Below are 17,550 nucleotides of genomic sequence, written 5' to 3' on the forward strand. Positions count from 1 at the left end.
AAAAAAAACTGATTTTCTAAAAGACTAAAACCTAAAGTAAAACACCAAAACACCCATTCTCAACTCTTATGTAAGTTGTGTTTGTTTCTTTTTTTCAGTTTGTATGTTTGTGTTTTTGTTTCGTGTTTTTTCAGTTTATATGTTTGTGAATTGTGTTAGTTTGGTTTTTTTTTTTTCAGTTTATAAGTTTGTGTTTGTTTTGTTTTTTTCAATTTATTTGTTTGTGTTTGTTTCATGCGAATTCTTATGTTTGTTTCCTGCGAATTTCAGATGATTATTGATATTAATAATGCTGAAAATTATGCAAAAATAAAGAATTTAGGCCTGGACCCTCCAGACCCTAAGAGTCCGGGTCAGGGTCCAATTTTTTCAGACCCTTAGGGTCCGGGTCTAAGTCTGCAAAAAAAAATTAGGGTCCGGGTCTAGAGTCCAGCTGGACCCGACCCTTGTCCATCCCTAATTCCAACTATACTCCAAACAGTAAGAAAAAAAAAACTATGAATTTCCGATCACTCATTCAACTCTCATTTTCACGTACCAACATACCAAACACCTCGTAACAAAATTAAAACCTACATCCACAAGACCATAAATTTCCACAACCATGTATATTCCCTTTGATGGATTTGAATGAGAAAACTAAAAGGAAAAAGAAAACCCATGATTGTAATAAAACTCTTGTGAAGATTTAAGAACATGTATGATTATTAGTTTCCATATTTGACAACTTTAGCTCACTTGTTTAGTATGCCCTTTTCTAGAAACAAACACACAGTTTGTAATATTGTCCATTTACCCTCACAAAGTCATATCAGTAACAAACAGGAATAAATCATGATACATAATTTGCTAGTCCATGAATCATGATGAGGCACCATGAAAAGATAAAATTCAAACCAAGTTAGATAAAAAAAAAAAACATGACATGTGCAATTGCCAAGACTAAAACAAAAGTACTATTATCATGGACACAAATTGTCAACAATGAAGATTTAGAAATAATGAAAAAGATCAGATGATAATAGGACATGAAGAATTATGTAGCTACTATAGTTGTATATTACATCCCAGATAATCCAAACAGTTCCTAAACCTTACTATGCATATCAAGTTTTTTTTTCCTTTACACCAAACTATTAAAGTTGCATATCCTAATAATTCCAACATTGAATTTTCAGTATATATTTCACAGAAGTAACAGTAGTTTTTGGTTAGATTTCAACCTGCACTCGAGCTCGCGACACAATAACGTATCTTTGGATATAAATCTATTGTTGGATCTGTTCATCATGCTGTATAAATGCATTGGATCGATGGATGAACGGATGGATGGATGGACGGATGGATGATTTAGCGCTTGCGCTTGGACTTGAGGGTATTAGCAGACTGAGAGTTGTTATGCCAGTTTCGCTTCCGCTGGTTGATAAACCAGTTGTTAATCTGCTTGAGTTGCAACCCTGTCTCCTCAACTAGTTTTGCCTTATCATCTTCCTGTCATAATGTAGAGGGACATAACTTAGGTTGATGTCTATTTAGAATTAATATCTTTAAAATTGTAGATGAGAATTTATGAAGAAATAATAATGCTGATGTATGTCTGTCCTAGATTAGAGATTAAGATTAATAAGAATGGATGGCTCATTTTTTATGATATATATTGTTATAATTAAGGCTTCATATTACTCACCTAAAAAGAAAGTTTCAGCATGAAGTATAAGTTTGTTGGATAAGTTCATAAAAGGTTAATTAGTTCAGGTTAGTTGAGACTTGAGATAACCAAATGTTAGTTGATGAATTAGACTATAGTTAGTAACTCATTTCACTCACTTTTAATTGTATGTTTGGTAGACAGTAATAAATGGGGATAATAGTGATAAATTTTAGGATAATTTGTAAGAAAATATCATGTCATAGTTTGTAGTAATGAAACTTCATCACAAATATGTTTTTTTTCCTTCATAATTTGCATTACTATCAATCCAACGTTTTAAATTGATAACGAATAGTAACGAATTTTATGAAGAAAAAAATGTTTTAAAGGTGGACAAACATTACCATAGACTTTATTATGAAAATTTCGTTACGAAACAATACTAAAAGTCATTAACGTTGAATTATTGATGTTCCTTTTTACACTGACCTAATGGCTATAAAAGATCTGGAGCTGAAAATTTAAAGATTATCGAATAGTACTTATTTTAAGGAGCGGAGCTTCACTTGAATTGAGAAAATAAGTTTGAGCCCAAATTAATACATACATACGTCTGTAGGATGAGCATCATACGTATGATGGACATCAAGCACTAGATTATGAACATAAAGATTAAAGATCAATGTCAATGAACATGTACTCACGGAGATGTACATATGCTCATTTGGCTAGTTAGCCATGTGCATATATTCATTTAATTTGTTATCCATGTACATTTGGTTTCTTAGCCATATACATGTGCGCACCATGCTCTATGTACAAGCGTGTGCACCATCTAGGCGTTGACTTTGAGTAGGTTTCTTAAAAAACGGAGCTAAAATTTATTATTTTGCCTATTCTCTACTTATATTTTATCCTCAAACCTTGTATATAATGTACATCTCAGCTACCAAAACAACTAATTTTACCGAACAAATCATGCGCTAAGTCAGCTCGTTCGTCTCAATTAGTGCCATTTCAATATTAGCGTCCATCTAGTATGGTAATAATAGTAGTCAATAAGTTAAGCTAAGGGCTAAATTAGCTTCAAATAATGTTCTATACGTGAAAAAAAACAAAGCCTACATAAGTTAACAAGCTAAGCAATAGGTACTTCTATAGCAAAAGGATCATGAAAGATAGAGCAGTATCTTACAGTAGGATAAGGCCACTTAGAATGTTGCTGCCACCATGCCTTAAGAACAGAAGTGGTATCACCAGGTAGTTTCCCTGCTCGCCTTTTGCGGAGGATCTCCTCTCTCACATCTTCGATTCTGGACTTGAATCCCTGCACATTTTCGCGAAAAAAAAAAAAAACTTCTTCATTGATCATCAAAAAATAGTATGAAAAATATTCTCATGAAGGAAAAAAAGTGTAAGAGTTATTACCTGCTTTAATTCAATTTTGAGTTCATGGCGGACTCTCTCCATGAGAGACCTTTCAGATTCAGTAGGAAGTAATGGCCCAAAACCCATCATGTCATGCACCTCTCCTCCTGAAGATTGATCCATAGAATATTCTAACTGCAATTCATCTTCATCATCAGACATTGTTGCACCTGTTCCTTCTCCTAGAGTTGCGCCTGAAATTGTCCAACACAAACCTTCGTCTTAGACTGATACTCCCTCCGTTTCTATTTGTATAAACTATTTTCTTTTTCGGAGTTAAAGTTCATGTATTTCTCCAAATGAGCAAAATGAACAAATGAGCAAATGAACAAACATTTCTACTCATTTAAGAAAATGAGCAAATACTTTTATTACAAAATGAGAAAAAATGAGCAAATACTTTTATTACAAAATGAGAAAAAATGAGCAAATGAGTAAATGAGCAAAATGCCCATATGAGCAAATTTGGTGTCAAATGAGTACCTGAAGTTCTAATTTATTATAAAAATACCCCGGATGTACCATGTTCATAGTACATCCGAGTGTACCAGGAGTGAACTCAAAAAAGCAACGATAAAACTTTACCATGTAACATATAGAACAAGTTAAAAGGACGGACCATAAAGAAATAAGTAAAACAAATAAAGTGAGCTAGTATAAAATTGAAATGGTAGTGATTGGTGCTCTTTCTTTTTCATTTCGAATTGTAGGCAAATCACCTAAATTGTAGGTGCTCTATTTCCGTCATACCACTCGCATGCTCATATTACATCAAATTCAAGTTGGCCTTAAAGCGCAACCATAAGCTGTCAACCTGTCATATATACTTAATGCACTCACATATTGATTATTGTCCATGTTAATTTGATGCACAATATATATTGACATGTGCTTAAAATCTTTTATGTAAACAAAAGTGATAATTGATCACAACATCTTCCAATAAATTAAAAAGATGTTCCAATTTTATGTATGATAATGTCTATTCTTATTTTAGTGGTAAACTAAAGTACTAGATATATGCCCATAAGATAGATTTTTCGATAGCGATTCAACGCGCTTTCCTGAACTAGACGTTTTGCCTACCGGATCTCTTATTTATCAAATATATGAAATATATTATATGAGATACAAAATTCCATCTGAAAAGAAAAAAAGGACAGAAAGCTAAATCATCGAAGATATTTTACATAGTCTAAAGTCTAAACTTATCTAACCCAAAAAAAGAAAAAGGCATATTCTACCATATACTATCATCTCTTCAACATTTGATAGGGATGTAAACTTCTTCAAAAGCTCCATTATTTATCTCCTTTTCATGCAATACTTTACTAGATATACTAATTCTGCTTACGCTCCTCCTAGCGAATCATTATACACATCAAGTTATAAACCATATAATTAATCAATGGATATTGAAATAGCCAATATCCTTAAGCTAGTTTATCTAGTATATAGTTGACTATTTTTAATTAATTCATGAACACGCAATCTCTTACATCAACATTGACAATAACGTATTTCTTCTGTTAAAACTACTCCATCTGTTTCGAAATATAAGGCACACACAATGTTCAAGGTTGAACTTTGACCGTTAATTACTTTCACTTTATGTTTTGAGAAATTTTTTTTAAAAATAATGTTATTATAGTATTTTTCGAAACGAATCCAAGGGTATAGTTTTTATAATTTTAGTTTATCATATTATGAGAGATATTTGTAATTAAAGCAATTTTTCGTAAAACGTGAACGCCTCATATTTTGAAACAGATGAAGTATATATATATGCACTCTATATTAAAATAGAAAACCTGAAGTTTTCTAGCAAACTCAATTCTTTTTGAAGCTTCAGTAGGATTTCATTGTTCCTTCAAGCTTCAAGTTAGGCTAGTTAGCTAATATTTCACACTAACTCTGCTAACTTAGATCTCAAGATTATCCTATCCAAACAACTTCAAATGTTTTTTTAGTCATACATCTTTAAGGTGCAACACAAAGATGATATAAGCAAACTTAATGTTCAAGATTCATGTTAAACTTAATTACATGTTACTCTTCTTATCTATATGAGTAGTATTAAAATAAAGCATGTACTTTTAGTCTAGCTTATAGGAAATCATTAGCTTCTATGCAATTGAGAAGATAAGAGTACACAATTTTTTTTTACTATGGTATCATTTTAACCAAACAGCTACAATTACTGGATTTTCCTAAATTGGAAAATTTGTGATTGTGGTTACTTTATTAAATTTTAACCATTATAGAACTACTGATAGTTAGTTGTGTACCTTACAACTCCGATCCGCTGAATAGGATACATTAAATAGTGTTAATCTTCAACTCTATGTACGTTTTAATAAGTTTGAATAAGCTCGAATAAGTTCAAATAAATCAAATCAAATGAACATAGCTCACATTCAACTAACAATAAAGCTATATTTAAACAGCGTTCTCTATTAAGAAAAGCTAATATCAAATTATCAATCAATATTGAGCTAATATGCTTAAAGAACCCCACTTCAATATCTTTGGAAAAACAATAGAACATTTTTTTACTATTAAACAAGATTGACATGACATAATGAGATTTGAGCATAGTGCTTTAAATAAAAATTCAAATCCTTTTATTTTATTAAAACTACAATATAATTATTAATAGCAGCAACCTTTTTTTTAATAAGGTAAGGAGAAATCTTGATAAGTTGGGGGGAATAAAGAGGATCCCAACTTACCAAGGATGATAATCGATCCCAAAACCCTCGAAACTAGAAGGGAAGCTCTAACCACTAGGTTATCTCTTACTCTCAGCAACCTCACAATAAATATTGATTGAGAAGTGACAACATCATCTTCCAAAGGGTATAGTAATTTTCATTAATCAACAACCAATCATGCAATATTTTCTAGAAAACAAACAATATTTGTTTGATTGGTAGCTTTCTATTGGTGATTGTTGATTTGGTGATTGGTGGGGGTTGGAGCTTCCAGCTTGCTTACCTTCTTCTTCTCTTCTCTCCCACACCAACTAACTATATATCTTCTCCTAACTATAAATTAAAATTTCCTTTTCAGTAGGCCCCACTACCACCCACCCTCCTTGTTTGTCAACACAAGCAATTGCAACAAGAACCTCTTCTCCCCCCTTTCCCCTAATTTTGTCATACATTATCTTTTTTGTCCACCAAACTTGTATATATATCACCAAAACAGTGAAACATAGGAGACTCAATTAATGCAAACTTCAACATATAGGCAAAATAAACAGATAGAATATATAATACTTATCATATGTTTTACATACAACAAACAATATCATATGTATTGTTCCTTAAAATCTTATTCACATTTTGTCCTTATTATCTATTTTCACCACAACAATTAATCCTATGAGACCTAAGACATGTGGCAATATTTGATACATAGATAGAGAGAAATAGACTCGCTTTGTTTTAAAAAAAGTTCACGCCTTTAAGTGTTTAAAGTCAAAATTCATCAACTTATTAGATCATATTTCTATTTTAATTACTTTCTCCGTGAGATATAAAATATTCATTTATTGCATTTAAAACAGAAGAAGTATAAGGAATTATCGTACGAATTATGACAGATTTTTATCAATGGTCATACATTCATGTGTCGGTAAAAATACAAATGGGATAGCTTCAATTTAAACTAGTAGAACATTAAGACTAAATCCAAATTAAGATAGTAAATAATTAACCAGAAATATAGAAAAGGTATATACATATACCAGTGAGATTTTGCAAATTCTGTTCAATTTCACGGCATGCCATGACTGCTTCAACAGCATGGACCCTGACATGATTTTGTAGCTGTTCTTTGAAAGAACACAACACCAACAAATATTGTGCCTGAAACACAAAATATAAAGAAAACCAAAAACTTTAGTAAAACTTATATATATGTACAATTTTTACTTCCTTTTGAAATAAATGACATGTTCATATATAAAAGAGAGAAACGTTTCATTTATTTCAGAACGGCGAAAGTATATATATTTCATGTAGGAGAAAGCGTACCAAGAAGTTATCAAGTTCTTGTCTTTGATGAGAAGAGAGAGAATGAGAGTGATTATGTTCTTGTCTTTCATGAGGAGAGAGAGAATGAGAGTAATTATGTTGAGTAACATAGGAACGAAGTAAAGATTGAGACTGATTAAGCTGAGCATCAATAAGAGGTAACTGATCAATAGGTGTTGCAACCCTTAAACAAGAAACATGAGCTGATAACAGTTGTTCATACAATGGATGTGTTGCAATTTCAGCTTTTAACTGTCTATAATGATCTGAAAACGCTATATCTCCTCCCATTAAACCACTAATTCCTCCACCACCGCCACCGCTACCGCCACCCATCATTCCTAACCCCTGTTCTTGCATTTTGCTACCCAAAAAAAAAAACCCAGAAAAATAAAATAAAATAAAAACTTTTTTTTTCTAGAAATTTCAGCAAAAATGATGGAAATTTTGAAATGGGTATATGAAAGAGGTGAAATTAGGAGATGGGTATGTTGAGAAAATGAGAAAGAAAAAAAGAGGAGAGAGAAAAAGAGGTGAATATAAGATAGATAGAGGACCACTATATAGGGGTTGGAGAAGTAGGAAGGTGAGAGTTTGCTTTATACTTACTGCTGAAAAATCAGACAGTGAACACTGAACTGTATTATAAACCTAGAGAGAGAAAGATTGGTGTCTTTTTTTTCTTGTTATTGGTGAAATTGAAGAGAGAGAAAGAAAGGGGAAATATGTTGGGATCTGAAACAGTAAGCTTTTTTCTTTTATTTGTGCAGGAAACTGGTAATATGTGTACAAAAGAAAAAGAAGAGAGTTTTCATGGGCTGAGAAACTGATCATATATGTAGCAGAGAAACAGAGGAGAGAGAGAGATAGAGAGAGAAATGGAAGAGGGTGGAAATATGAAAATTTGTTTGAATATGGAGAAAGAAGTGAAGGATTTTAGAAAAAGAAGAAAAAAAGGGATGTGTGAACTGTGAAGGAAGAAAGAGAGAGAGAATCATTACTATGAAAGGGAAGGGAGGGAGAGATCAACCAAAGATAAAAAGCTGTTTGGCTGTGTATGTGATCCTGACATCTTGGCTGCTTTACTTTTTTGTTTCTACCCTTCTTACCCTATGTTTCTTTTAAAATATCTATGAGGTGTAGCTCCTCTGTTTTTATAGTTGTACTAAAATGCGAGAAAGTATTGGTAACTCATTGTTAAAAGATTTCAATAAAAGAGAGAGGTGCTAGTTTATTGGTGTATCATCCCAAATTTTAGAGCATTGTCCAGGATTTGAATTCTCATACCAACAATATGTTGGGGTATTTACTTCTGGGATGTTTAGCTTTTGTTCCCAGCCTCTAAGGGCATGTTCTCTTCGGCATAAAACAGCTGAACTGAACTAAACTGAATTCAACTGAACCGAATTGAACTGAACTGAACTAAACTGAAATGAATAGTGATATGTGAGAGTAAAAGTATTGTCCAGAGCTGAACTAAACTAAACTGAATTGAACTGAATTGAACCGAACTGAACTGAAAATAAGCTGGGGAGACAAGTCCCAAGTTACGTTGGTGTGCCCTATAGACTAGTAACCTAGCAGGGATTTTTCTTTGTACCAATTATCTTTCCTAATATATAAAAAAAAGATTTCAATAAGAATATTTTGGTAATTTTATAAATTGAAGGTATCAAAATAATATATAAGATGATAACAAAGCGTAGTCAAATTGGTATTAAGTAAATTTTGTATCAAGTAAGAGTTATCTGGTACTAGGTTACTTTTACTTTGTTACCTCAAAACTATGAAATTACTTTGGTGCGCTTGTTGGAGTCTAAACAGACTTCAACAATGAGATACCCAACTAAGCTCCCAAAAGTCATTGGCATATTTGACAACAGACAACTTTGAACATTAATATCTCTAATTATATATGGGTACAAATTATAAATAATTAATATCATGAAATTACACGATGAGGCGTATCTAACAAGTTTCCACATGAAATTGTTTCTCTCATGCATAAATAATGAAATAAGGTCAAAGTTGAATATGTGAATGGTATCAGAATATCAATATGATACAACTAAAAAAGATGAATTACGTGTTTTCTACTCCGTTACAAATTATATATTAGACGATCTAAATTTATACATTCTCCTAATAAGCTTATTCCATCTCACTCTAACCCAACATTATTTCTAGACATCTTGTCCTAACCTAGTCGTTCCTTTCCTTCTCCTCCATACGTTTCCCTTTGAATCTCAAACTACAACATACAATTTCTAAAAATAACTCGATAGTCTTACCGAATGGATTAAACTAGCCACTAAATTGATTGTAAAAATTGAATAAATTAAATTGTTCACTAAATAGATTAAAATGGTCTTTAAATAAATTAAACTAATCATTGTATTCATAATGGTGCCCGTTCTCTTCTTAACATAGGAATAGTGCCATTGTCTAATACTTCATCCGTTTAGAAATAGTTGCACCATTTGCACAGTGTTTATTATTCACATCATATACTTTGATTGTCTATGGTGATTTATATTTTCGAAAAAACATAGTCATATAAGATATTGTTAGACTCCTCTCAATGTATATTTTTTTAATATCAACTTTTTATAATTTTTACTTATTGATAATTAGAGATATTGTTTGAATTATTGCATTGGCAAGCGTGAAAACATGAAATGGCCGGTGAAATGAATCTCATGAGATTTGATCCCTAAACCTCATAAATATGAGGTGGTACATGATGTTACTACTTCACATCTCAACCTCTAGTATATATTTATACGCAAAGTCTTATAAAAGACCGTCTCACGTTCACACTTACGGGAGACGAGTCTGTTTTTCCTCCAATTCTCAACCTCGGTCTTTAATTATGGTTTTATGGTTGATAGTTGTGATTCTGGCTATTAGTTATTGTTTTCTGATAAATAGTTATGATATTTGGGTATTTAGTTATTATTATTTTTTTACACAAAAAACACACAAAACTCAGATTATCTCTCTGCAATTTCACCATCTTGAATCTTTCCAATAGCAAAAATGTTGAAGAAATTTTAGCACTTCTCAAACACAACTGGAAAATTTTAATGGGTTCTTCAAATATCACTAAGAAGTTAAACCCGGATATTATTCAATCTGTTCTTCATCATAATCAGTTTTATGATCCAACTAAACTTATGGGTTTCTTCAACTGGTCACATTCTCAATTGGGTATTAATCAAAATTTGTTTTCTTTCTCAATTTTGGTTCTTCTTCTTTGTAATTCTATATGTTTTCCTCTTGTGAATGGGGTCATTGAACGTATGTTCGAATCCCACCGACCTCCTCCCTTCATGGTTTTTGATTTTGTGGCTAGTTGTGTGAGGGAATATAATAGATGTGAAACGAAATCTTTAGTTTTTGATATAATGATCAATGTTTGTAAGAAAAAGGGTTTCTTGATTGAAGCTGCTAATGTGTTTTTGTGTGTTAAAAATGGTGATTTGATTTTTGCCATAATTTGGTTTTGGTGCAATTCTTTGTTGTCTGACTTATTGAAGAAGAGCATGATGGGTTTGTTTTGGAGGGTTTATGATAGAATTAGTGCATCAGTTTTTTTTTTTTTTGAGAAAGGCATAATTATTTATACGTGATATTGAAGTTATGGCCAATAAGATGCATTATAATTTTATTTTTATGATATAACTAATATACTTTAGCGCTTAACTAATATATACTTCAGCGTTTAACTAATATACTCCAGCAACTAAGGGTCTGTTCTCCCCAGCTTATTTTCAGTTCAGTTCAACTCCATTCTTTTATAACCATTTTGTTAAATATTATTATTATGTTGGTATAATTTATTTTACTAATTACTCTTATTATTATTATTATTATTATTATTATTATTATTATTATTATTATTATTATTATTATTATTATTATTATTATTATTATTATTATTATTATTATTATATATTATTATTATTATTATTATTATTATTAGTATTAGTATTATTTAAATATATATCATTACTATTAAGTATTATTATTATTATTATTACTATTATTATTATTATTATTATTATTATTATTATTATTATTATTATTATTATTATTATTATTATTATTATTATTATTATTGTTGTTGTTGTTGTTGTTTCCAGATATTATTTTGTTTATTATAGCTTTACTCATTATTATTACTATTATTATTAGGAGGAACATGGTTTAGGTCAAAGCACAAATAAACCCACTTTTTTTAGCCCATAAACCAATCAAATCGCGTCAAGACGGTTTATGATGTAATTTTCGCGGTCCAACCCAATCATTATTATTACTAAATATTTTTATATTATTAAATCTAATTATTAAAATAGTAATGTTAATTTACTTCTTAGATATTATTGTTGTTATATATCATCATCAAGTATTAATATATTAATACAAATAATATAAAATAATTATTATTAATTATCATTATTATCATTAATTATTATTATTATTAATTTATGATTATTAATATTATTTATTTATAACTATCATTTAAAAATAACTAAAATACTACTCCCTCCGGTTTTTTTTAGATGTAACATTCGACTTTTCACATTTGTCGAGGCACAACTTTGACCGATAATATCTCCAATTGTATAAAAGTGAAAATTATTAAAAAAAAAATATTTGGAAAGTGTATACCGTGACGAATCAAACAAGATCCCACATGACTATATTTTTTCTTATGTATAAATAACAATTAGTGGTCAAAGTGTATTGGATGAATAGTGCCCAAAGTCAATATGTTACATCTAAAAAAACGGAGGGAGTATTATTATTATTATTCATTAATATTACTTATCATTATATTTATTATTTAATATTCATATTATTATTGTTTAAAATATTATTTATATATTTATTACATTCAATTTAATTCAATTTATTTTATTTTAATTTAATTCAATTCAGTTCAGTACAGTTCAGCTCCAATAAGTTCAGTTCAGTTCAGTTCGGCTGTTTTATGCCGAAGAGAACAGGCCCTAACTAATATACTCCAGCACTTTACTAATATACTCCAGCGACTAACTAATATACTCCAGCGCTTAACTAATTCATCGAGAAGCAATTTAAGGCTAGCATAACTAATAGGTGCAAGCGTTTAACTAATTCTACTTTGGTTTGATGCATGTGCGAGATGTTAGCATGACATCAGCGGTCTCACGTTAACACTAACAGTTCCATAAATTTCAAAAAAAATACAAGATATAAACAAAGAAAAACCCTAAAACAAATACAAAAATATCAAAGCACAACTATTCCATAGTGCCCGCCTTCGCTCATAATAGTTTTCTCATTCAAGATCATTAGTGAACGGACTAAGTCAATACTCTAATAAATGGTGAAAAGTAGTGTTTGGAGTAGCTTTTAGTGTTTAAACTAGTGTTTTGGTAAAACTATAAATATTAACCTTTGTGGTAGAGATAACTTTTGTAGTAACTTTTGAAGATTTAATATAATTTATTTTTGTTATATTGCTCCAATATGCTTACCCAGCCATAGCGGGCTACTCTAAATTCAATGTTTTATTTACTATGAAGAGAAGCTATGGGGTGGACATAACACCTCATCCATACGCGCGAGGGCCAACCTCGATGAGCAATTGAGGAGTGGTCTCTTTATCGGTATTTCTTGATTTCAGCAATCGAGATACCGCTTCCTCATGAATTTATATTGAATCAGGATGTTTTGGCTCAGTTTTTAAACTAAAAGCTAGTTTTACCAAACACTAATTATCATAAAAGTTATTTTCACAATCAAATTATTGTAACAACTAATATTTGAAAGTTGACAGCTACATCTATAGCTAACAGCTACCACAGCAGCTACTTCTATCGAAGAGTCTCAATATATGATAGCTAACAGTTAGTACAACAGTTGACCATTGCTGTTACAACTACTTTTGGCGAATAAGCCCTTTGTCTTGAATAACCTATAAATTTGTTTTGTTTAACTAGCATCTCATAAAGTTAATAGTGGGTAAGTAAGCAAATATAATATTTATGAGGATTTTTTTATGCGAATAATCCCAACTTTGAGCAATCCTCCCAAAACAGACCCATTTTCATAAACTTGAGAATAATCCCACCTTTGGGGTGTGTATGCTCAAAATAGGCCATTTTAACCTATGGCCTGTTTGACTGGTAAAAAAGACTTGTTAACTTTTTCATGCCAGCCCCCAACCCCCGCAGGCATGCATCCACCCCCACCACCCCACCCTTCGTCTCTGCCCACCGCCACCACCCCTTCCCCCTTCTTCCCTGTCCCCGTCACCCCCCCCCCCTTCGCCCCTACCCTCGTCGTCCCTTCCTCTTCTCCTCTCACTTCATCTTTGCCCACCCCCTCCCCCTTCCCCCTTTGCTTCACGCCCTTCCTCCTCCTCTACACCTGTCACTAGGACCATCCCTCCTCCCAAAGAACAATATTTTTTTAAAATTTTCAGTGTAGGAAGAAAGAGGAAGAAGGGAGTAAGAGGAAGAAGAAGAGGGGTGGAGGTCTACCGTGGAGGGGGGGGGGTTGCGGGGGATGGACTGCGCGTTAAGGGGAGATGCGAAGGGGGGCGCTTGGGTTTGGCAACGTGGGAGGCAGAGGGGGTGAGCTAAGGATGGAAATGGGTGATGGATGATCCATCACCCGCTTAACCCGGTATTTTAAATGGATGAAAATCCGAATTTAAATGGATGGAAAGTGGGTGGTGGGTGAGAATTTTTTCATCCGTCACCCGATCCATCACCCGTTTAACACCCAACTCATTACCCAATTATTAAATTTTACATGTAAATTACTTATATTTTATGTTTTTGATATAATTATTTTATATTATGTCACTAATTTCTTTTAAAAATATATTAAATATCATCACCCGTTTAGCACCCGATCCACCCGTTTCACCCGATGGATGACGGATGGATGGATACGGGTGGAGTAAACAATTGCGGGTGGTGGATGCGGGTGATGTTCCACCCGCCCCGAATCCGATCCATTTCCATCCCTAGGGTGAGCAAAGACGAAGGGAGAGGAGAGGGGGAAAGGGCAACAGGAAAAGAGGGAGGGGCGATAGGGTGGGCAGAGTCGAAAGATGGGGTGGGGGTTGGCTGCGTGGGGGGATTGGGGGGACTGCAGTCTGTTGTGGGGGTGGGGATGCAGGGGTGGGATGGCTAGGTGGTGGTGGTTATGGAGGAAAAGAAGCAGAGGAAAGGGAAAATAGGAAACCTACCTTTACAGGTTACCAATAGGTAAGGGTCCATTTTTAATAAACACACCCCAAGGGTGAGATTATTCTTAAATTTATGAAAGGTGGGATTGTTTTGGAAAGATGGTTAAAAAAATCCTATTTATAAACCATGATCATATTGAGAAATGTTGTAATTATTTAATGAATACCATGGTGATATTGAAAAGTGTTGTATCTTGGATTTTGTCCTCTTTTTCTCACCCAAAAGCATTTGAGAAGTGTTATAATTATTTAAATGAATACCCAAATATAAAAAATAGGATTTTTGCGATGAAAGAATACGAATTTCGAAGGTTCATTTGTTAATGTGATAAAGGTCGAGGCCTATGAAAATTCAGATAATCTGGAGTTCTGCTGGACCACCTGGAAGCTCTTCTTATGATAAGAGGGGGAAATTTTGAGGGGTTGTGCATTGTGCTTGTGCAAGTGGACAAAATTATAAAGTCATTGTAGATTTGTAGATGTCGCCACAAGGCCCACAACGACGTACATATTGCTTTAAATCTGACCCCCCAAGAAAAACGCCTTGTTAAATACGATATCCGTCCTAATTTTATTTCGAGTGTATGCTACAGTATAGACTATAGATTACAGAATCTGTAGTTTACTAGGAAGTTCCAATGTCAAGAGAATTTTATATGGGTGGGAAGTATAAACAGTTGTTTGATTGGGTGTTAAACCTGAAAATATAAAATTTATTGTTTCGATATATCCAGTCTTTAGGGTTGAAGATAAGCATTAAATTTACTTTTTAAAATACTACTCTCTCCATTTTATAATACAGTGGTACTTCATCTTTTACGGGTCAAACTTTAAGATTTTTGACGAAATATTCTCATTATTATATACAAAAAAAACCTACTCATGTGTAATTTTGTTAGATTTGTCTCAACATTTACTTTCATCATATCAACTTTTTATATTTTCTATTAATACGAAATTGAAGATATTAAAGGTCAAAATTACGTCTTGAATACCGTATAAAAAAACAAATACTTCCTCCGTTTCTAAATAAGTGCAACATTTTTTGTTTGCACGTTTGCCAATGCATTATTTTAACCATTAATATCTTCAATTATCAATAAGTAAAAATTATAAAAAGTTGATATTAAAAAAATTCACATTCAGACGAATCTAACAAGATCCCACATGACTATGTTTTTCCTAAAATGTAAATCACCAAAGCTAATTAAAGTTTAAACTGTGAATAGTAAACACTATGCAAATGTTGCACTTATTTAAAAACGGAGGAAGTACTATATTATGGTACGGATGTCCTATAAATTTAGGAATTCATTACATAATCACGCATCAATTAATGTAATTAATGTTTATTTATTGCTTAATATTTTCATTTTATCTTCTTATTTGCATCCCTTAATTCTCCCATTTTATGAGAACTAGATAAGCTACTTTCTATATATATGTCATCAAACAACTTCGAAGTTTTCTACCTTACATGAATTTTCATTTCCTATTATTTCATCATGTCAACCAAACACACATATATACTTTTTTTTATATATTAGCAATGTTTGCTTATTTAGAAACTTCTCTATTACTTGCAAGTTTGACATCTAGTTATGACAATTTATTCTTTTTTCTCTTTCCTAATCTCTATCTCACCTCCCTTGGTTCTTCTATACATATTCAACAAATTTAAGAACTTTTACTACCCCACTTCTTATCACAAATAACTTCCTTTCAAGTTTCCGCCTCGACCACTTAGGTAAAAGTAGGGGTGAAAGTTATGTAAGGTTTGGATTTGGGCCTAAGCTAATTCGATTCGAACATAATCTGATTTCAATTTTCCAATTCGAATCCAAACCAATTAGATTTTAAGTCGTATCCAATCCAATCTGAATTTTCAAACTCTATATTGGATCTTATCTGAAAGTACGAATTTTTAAAATTGTTGTTATTTTGTTAAATAAATTAGGCGCGACAAGCTGACGACAAACCAATAGATTTACAATTATAATTCATTACAAACACAATAGTCCATTAATAAACTAATAACAAACTCATAGATCATAATTTATTACGACAGCATGTAACAGAATACATGACGTTCCAATAAGACAGAATACAGCATTAGCACTTAAGCCCCGGGTAATTTTTTAAAAATAAATCAGTTAAGCACTTAAGTCCAATCAAATACAAAGCATATTACTATTCGATTATATTGAATTTTCGAATCTATTTACCCTCAATTCGATCCAAAAATCCTTTTTTGAAAAATCTCAATCTGAATCCAATCCAAATACAGTTCGAATCTGATTTGAATTAATAATTCGGATTGGATTCGATTTAATTTCGATTTTTATCCGAATAACTTACACCGCCAGAAAGGAGTGGAAATTTGTACACCTTTGGTTAGTAGTTAGCCACTTAAGCAAGCTAAGCATTGTTCCCATTCCAAGACCTATTTACGATTAAGTAATTATCAAGATTCCTTATTTTATTGTTAGTTTTTTAACCCTCAACATAAATACAATATATATTATACACCTATGTGTATGGTACATGTAATGAATTTTTTTTTAACACCCCCACGGGAGACCCTATGATAAGATGAAAGGTCCTGACAAATCGTAACCTCTCGCAGGTTAACCTGGCCCGAATTTGCGGGCAAACACTTTGAGAGTGCGAATGGTAAGGGAAAATCATCTCCCAAAATACTAGTGGGGATCAAACCCCCAATCTTGAAGTTGGAAGGTCATTTTCTTACCAATAGGCCAATCTTAACTTGGTCAGTACATGCAATGATGCAAATGAGCAATAAGCAAAAAAAAAAATAAAGATAAAAAAAAAAACCGGAGTTTATATTGTATAGATTTTATGGGTTAAAAGGTAGTATAAAAATCACTACATGACCAGAAAGTTGTATTCAATTGTCAACTAAACTAGTTTCATAATCCATAATTCCATACCGCCAACTATAGGGGCCAAGTTCTTTCTATGTTTCCTAGATCCAATGCAACAACAATAGTTAAATGTAGCAAATACACAAAACAAATATGTATGCAGTATGCTATTGCATACTTGGGAAGTATTGCATTCTTAGCTATCTGGAAATTTCAGCAGGAATTTACATTGCAATATGACTTCTTCAGCTTTTGTCCGAAAGGGACAAAAAAACCTGTATTTTCAATCCGAACCCA

At 32.1% G+C, this 17,550-nt stretch overlaps 1 protein-coding gene across 1 annotated transcript; it reads right to left on the reverse strand.

Moving 5' to 3' along the window:
* Positions 1–975: 975 nt before the first annotated feature.
* On the reverse strand, positions 976–8,100 carry LOC104892363 (homeobox protein HD1). The gene is made up of 5 exons (XM_010678276.4): positions 7,120–8,100; positions 6,831–6,951; positions 3,080–3,273; positions 2,847–2,978; positions 976–1,491 (listed from the first exon to the last, which is right to left on the reverse strand). The coding sequence occupies exons 1-5, from the start codon at positions 7,477–7,479 to the stop codon at positions 1,351–1,353; spliced, it is 948 nt and encodes a 315-aa protein (XP_010676578.1). The 5' UTR covers positions 7,480–8,100; the 3' UTR covers positions 976–1,350.
* Between the last annotated feature and the right edge of the window lie 9,450 nt (positions 8,101–17,550).

This window comes from Beta vulgaris, chromosome 5, assembly GCF_026745355.1.
Source record: "Beta vulgaris subsp. vulgaris cultivar EL10 chromosome 5, EL10.2, whole genome shotgun sequence".
NCBI classification, from domain to species: Eukaryota; Viridiplantae; Streptophyta; class Magnoliopsida; order Caryophyllales; family Amaranthaceae; genus Beta; species Beta vulgaris.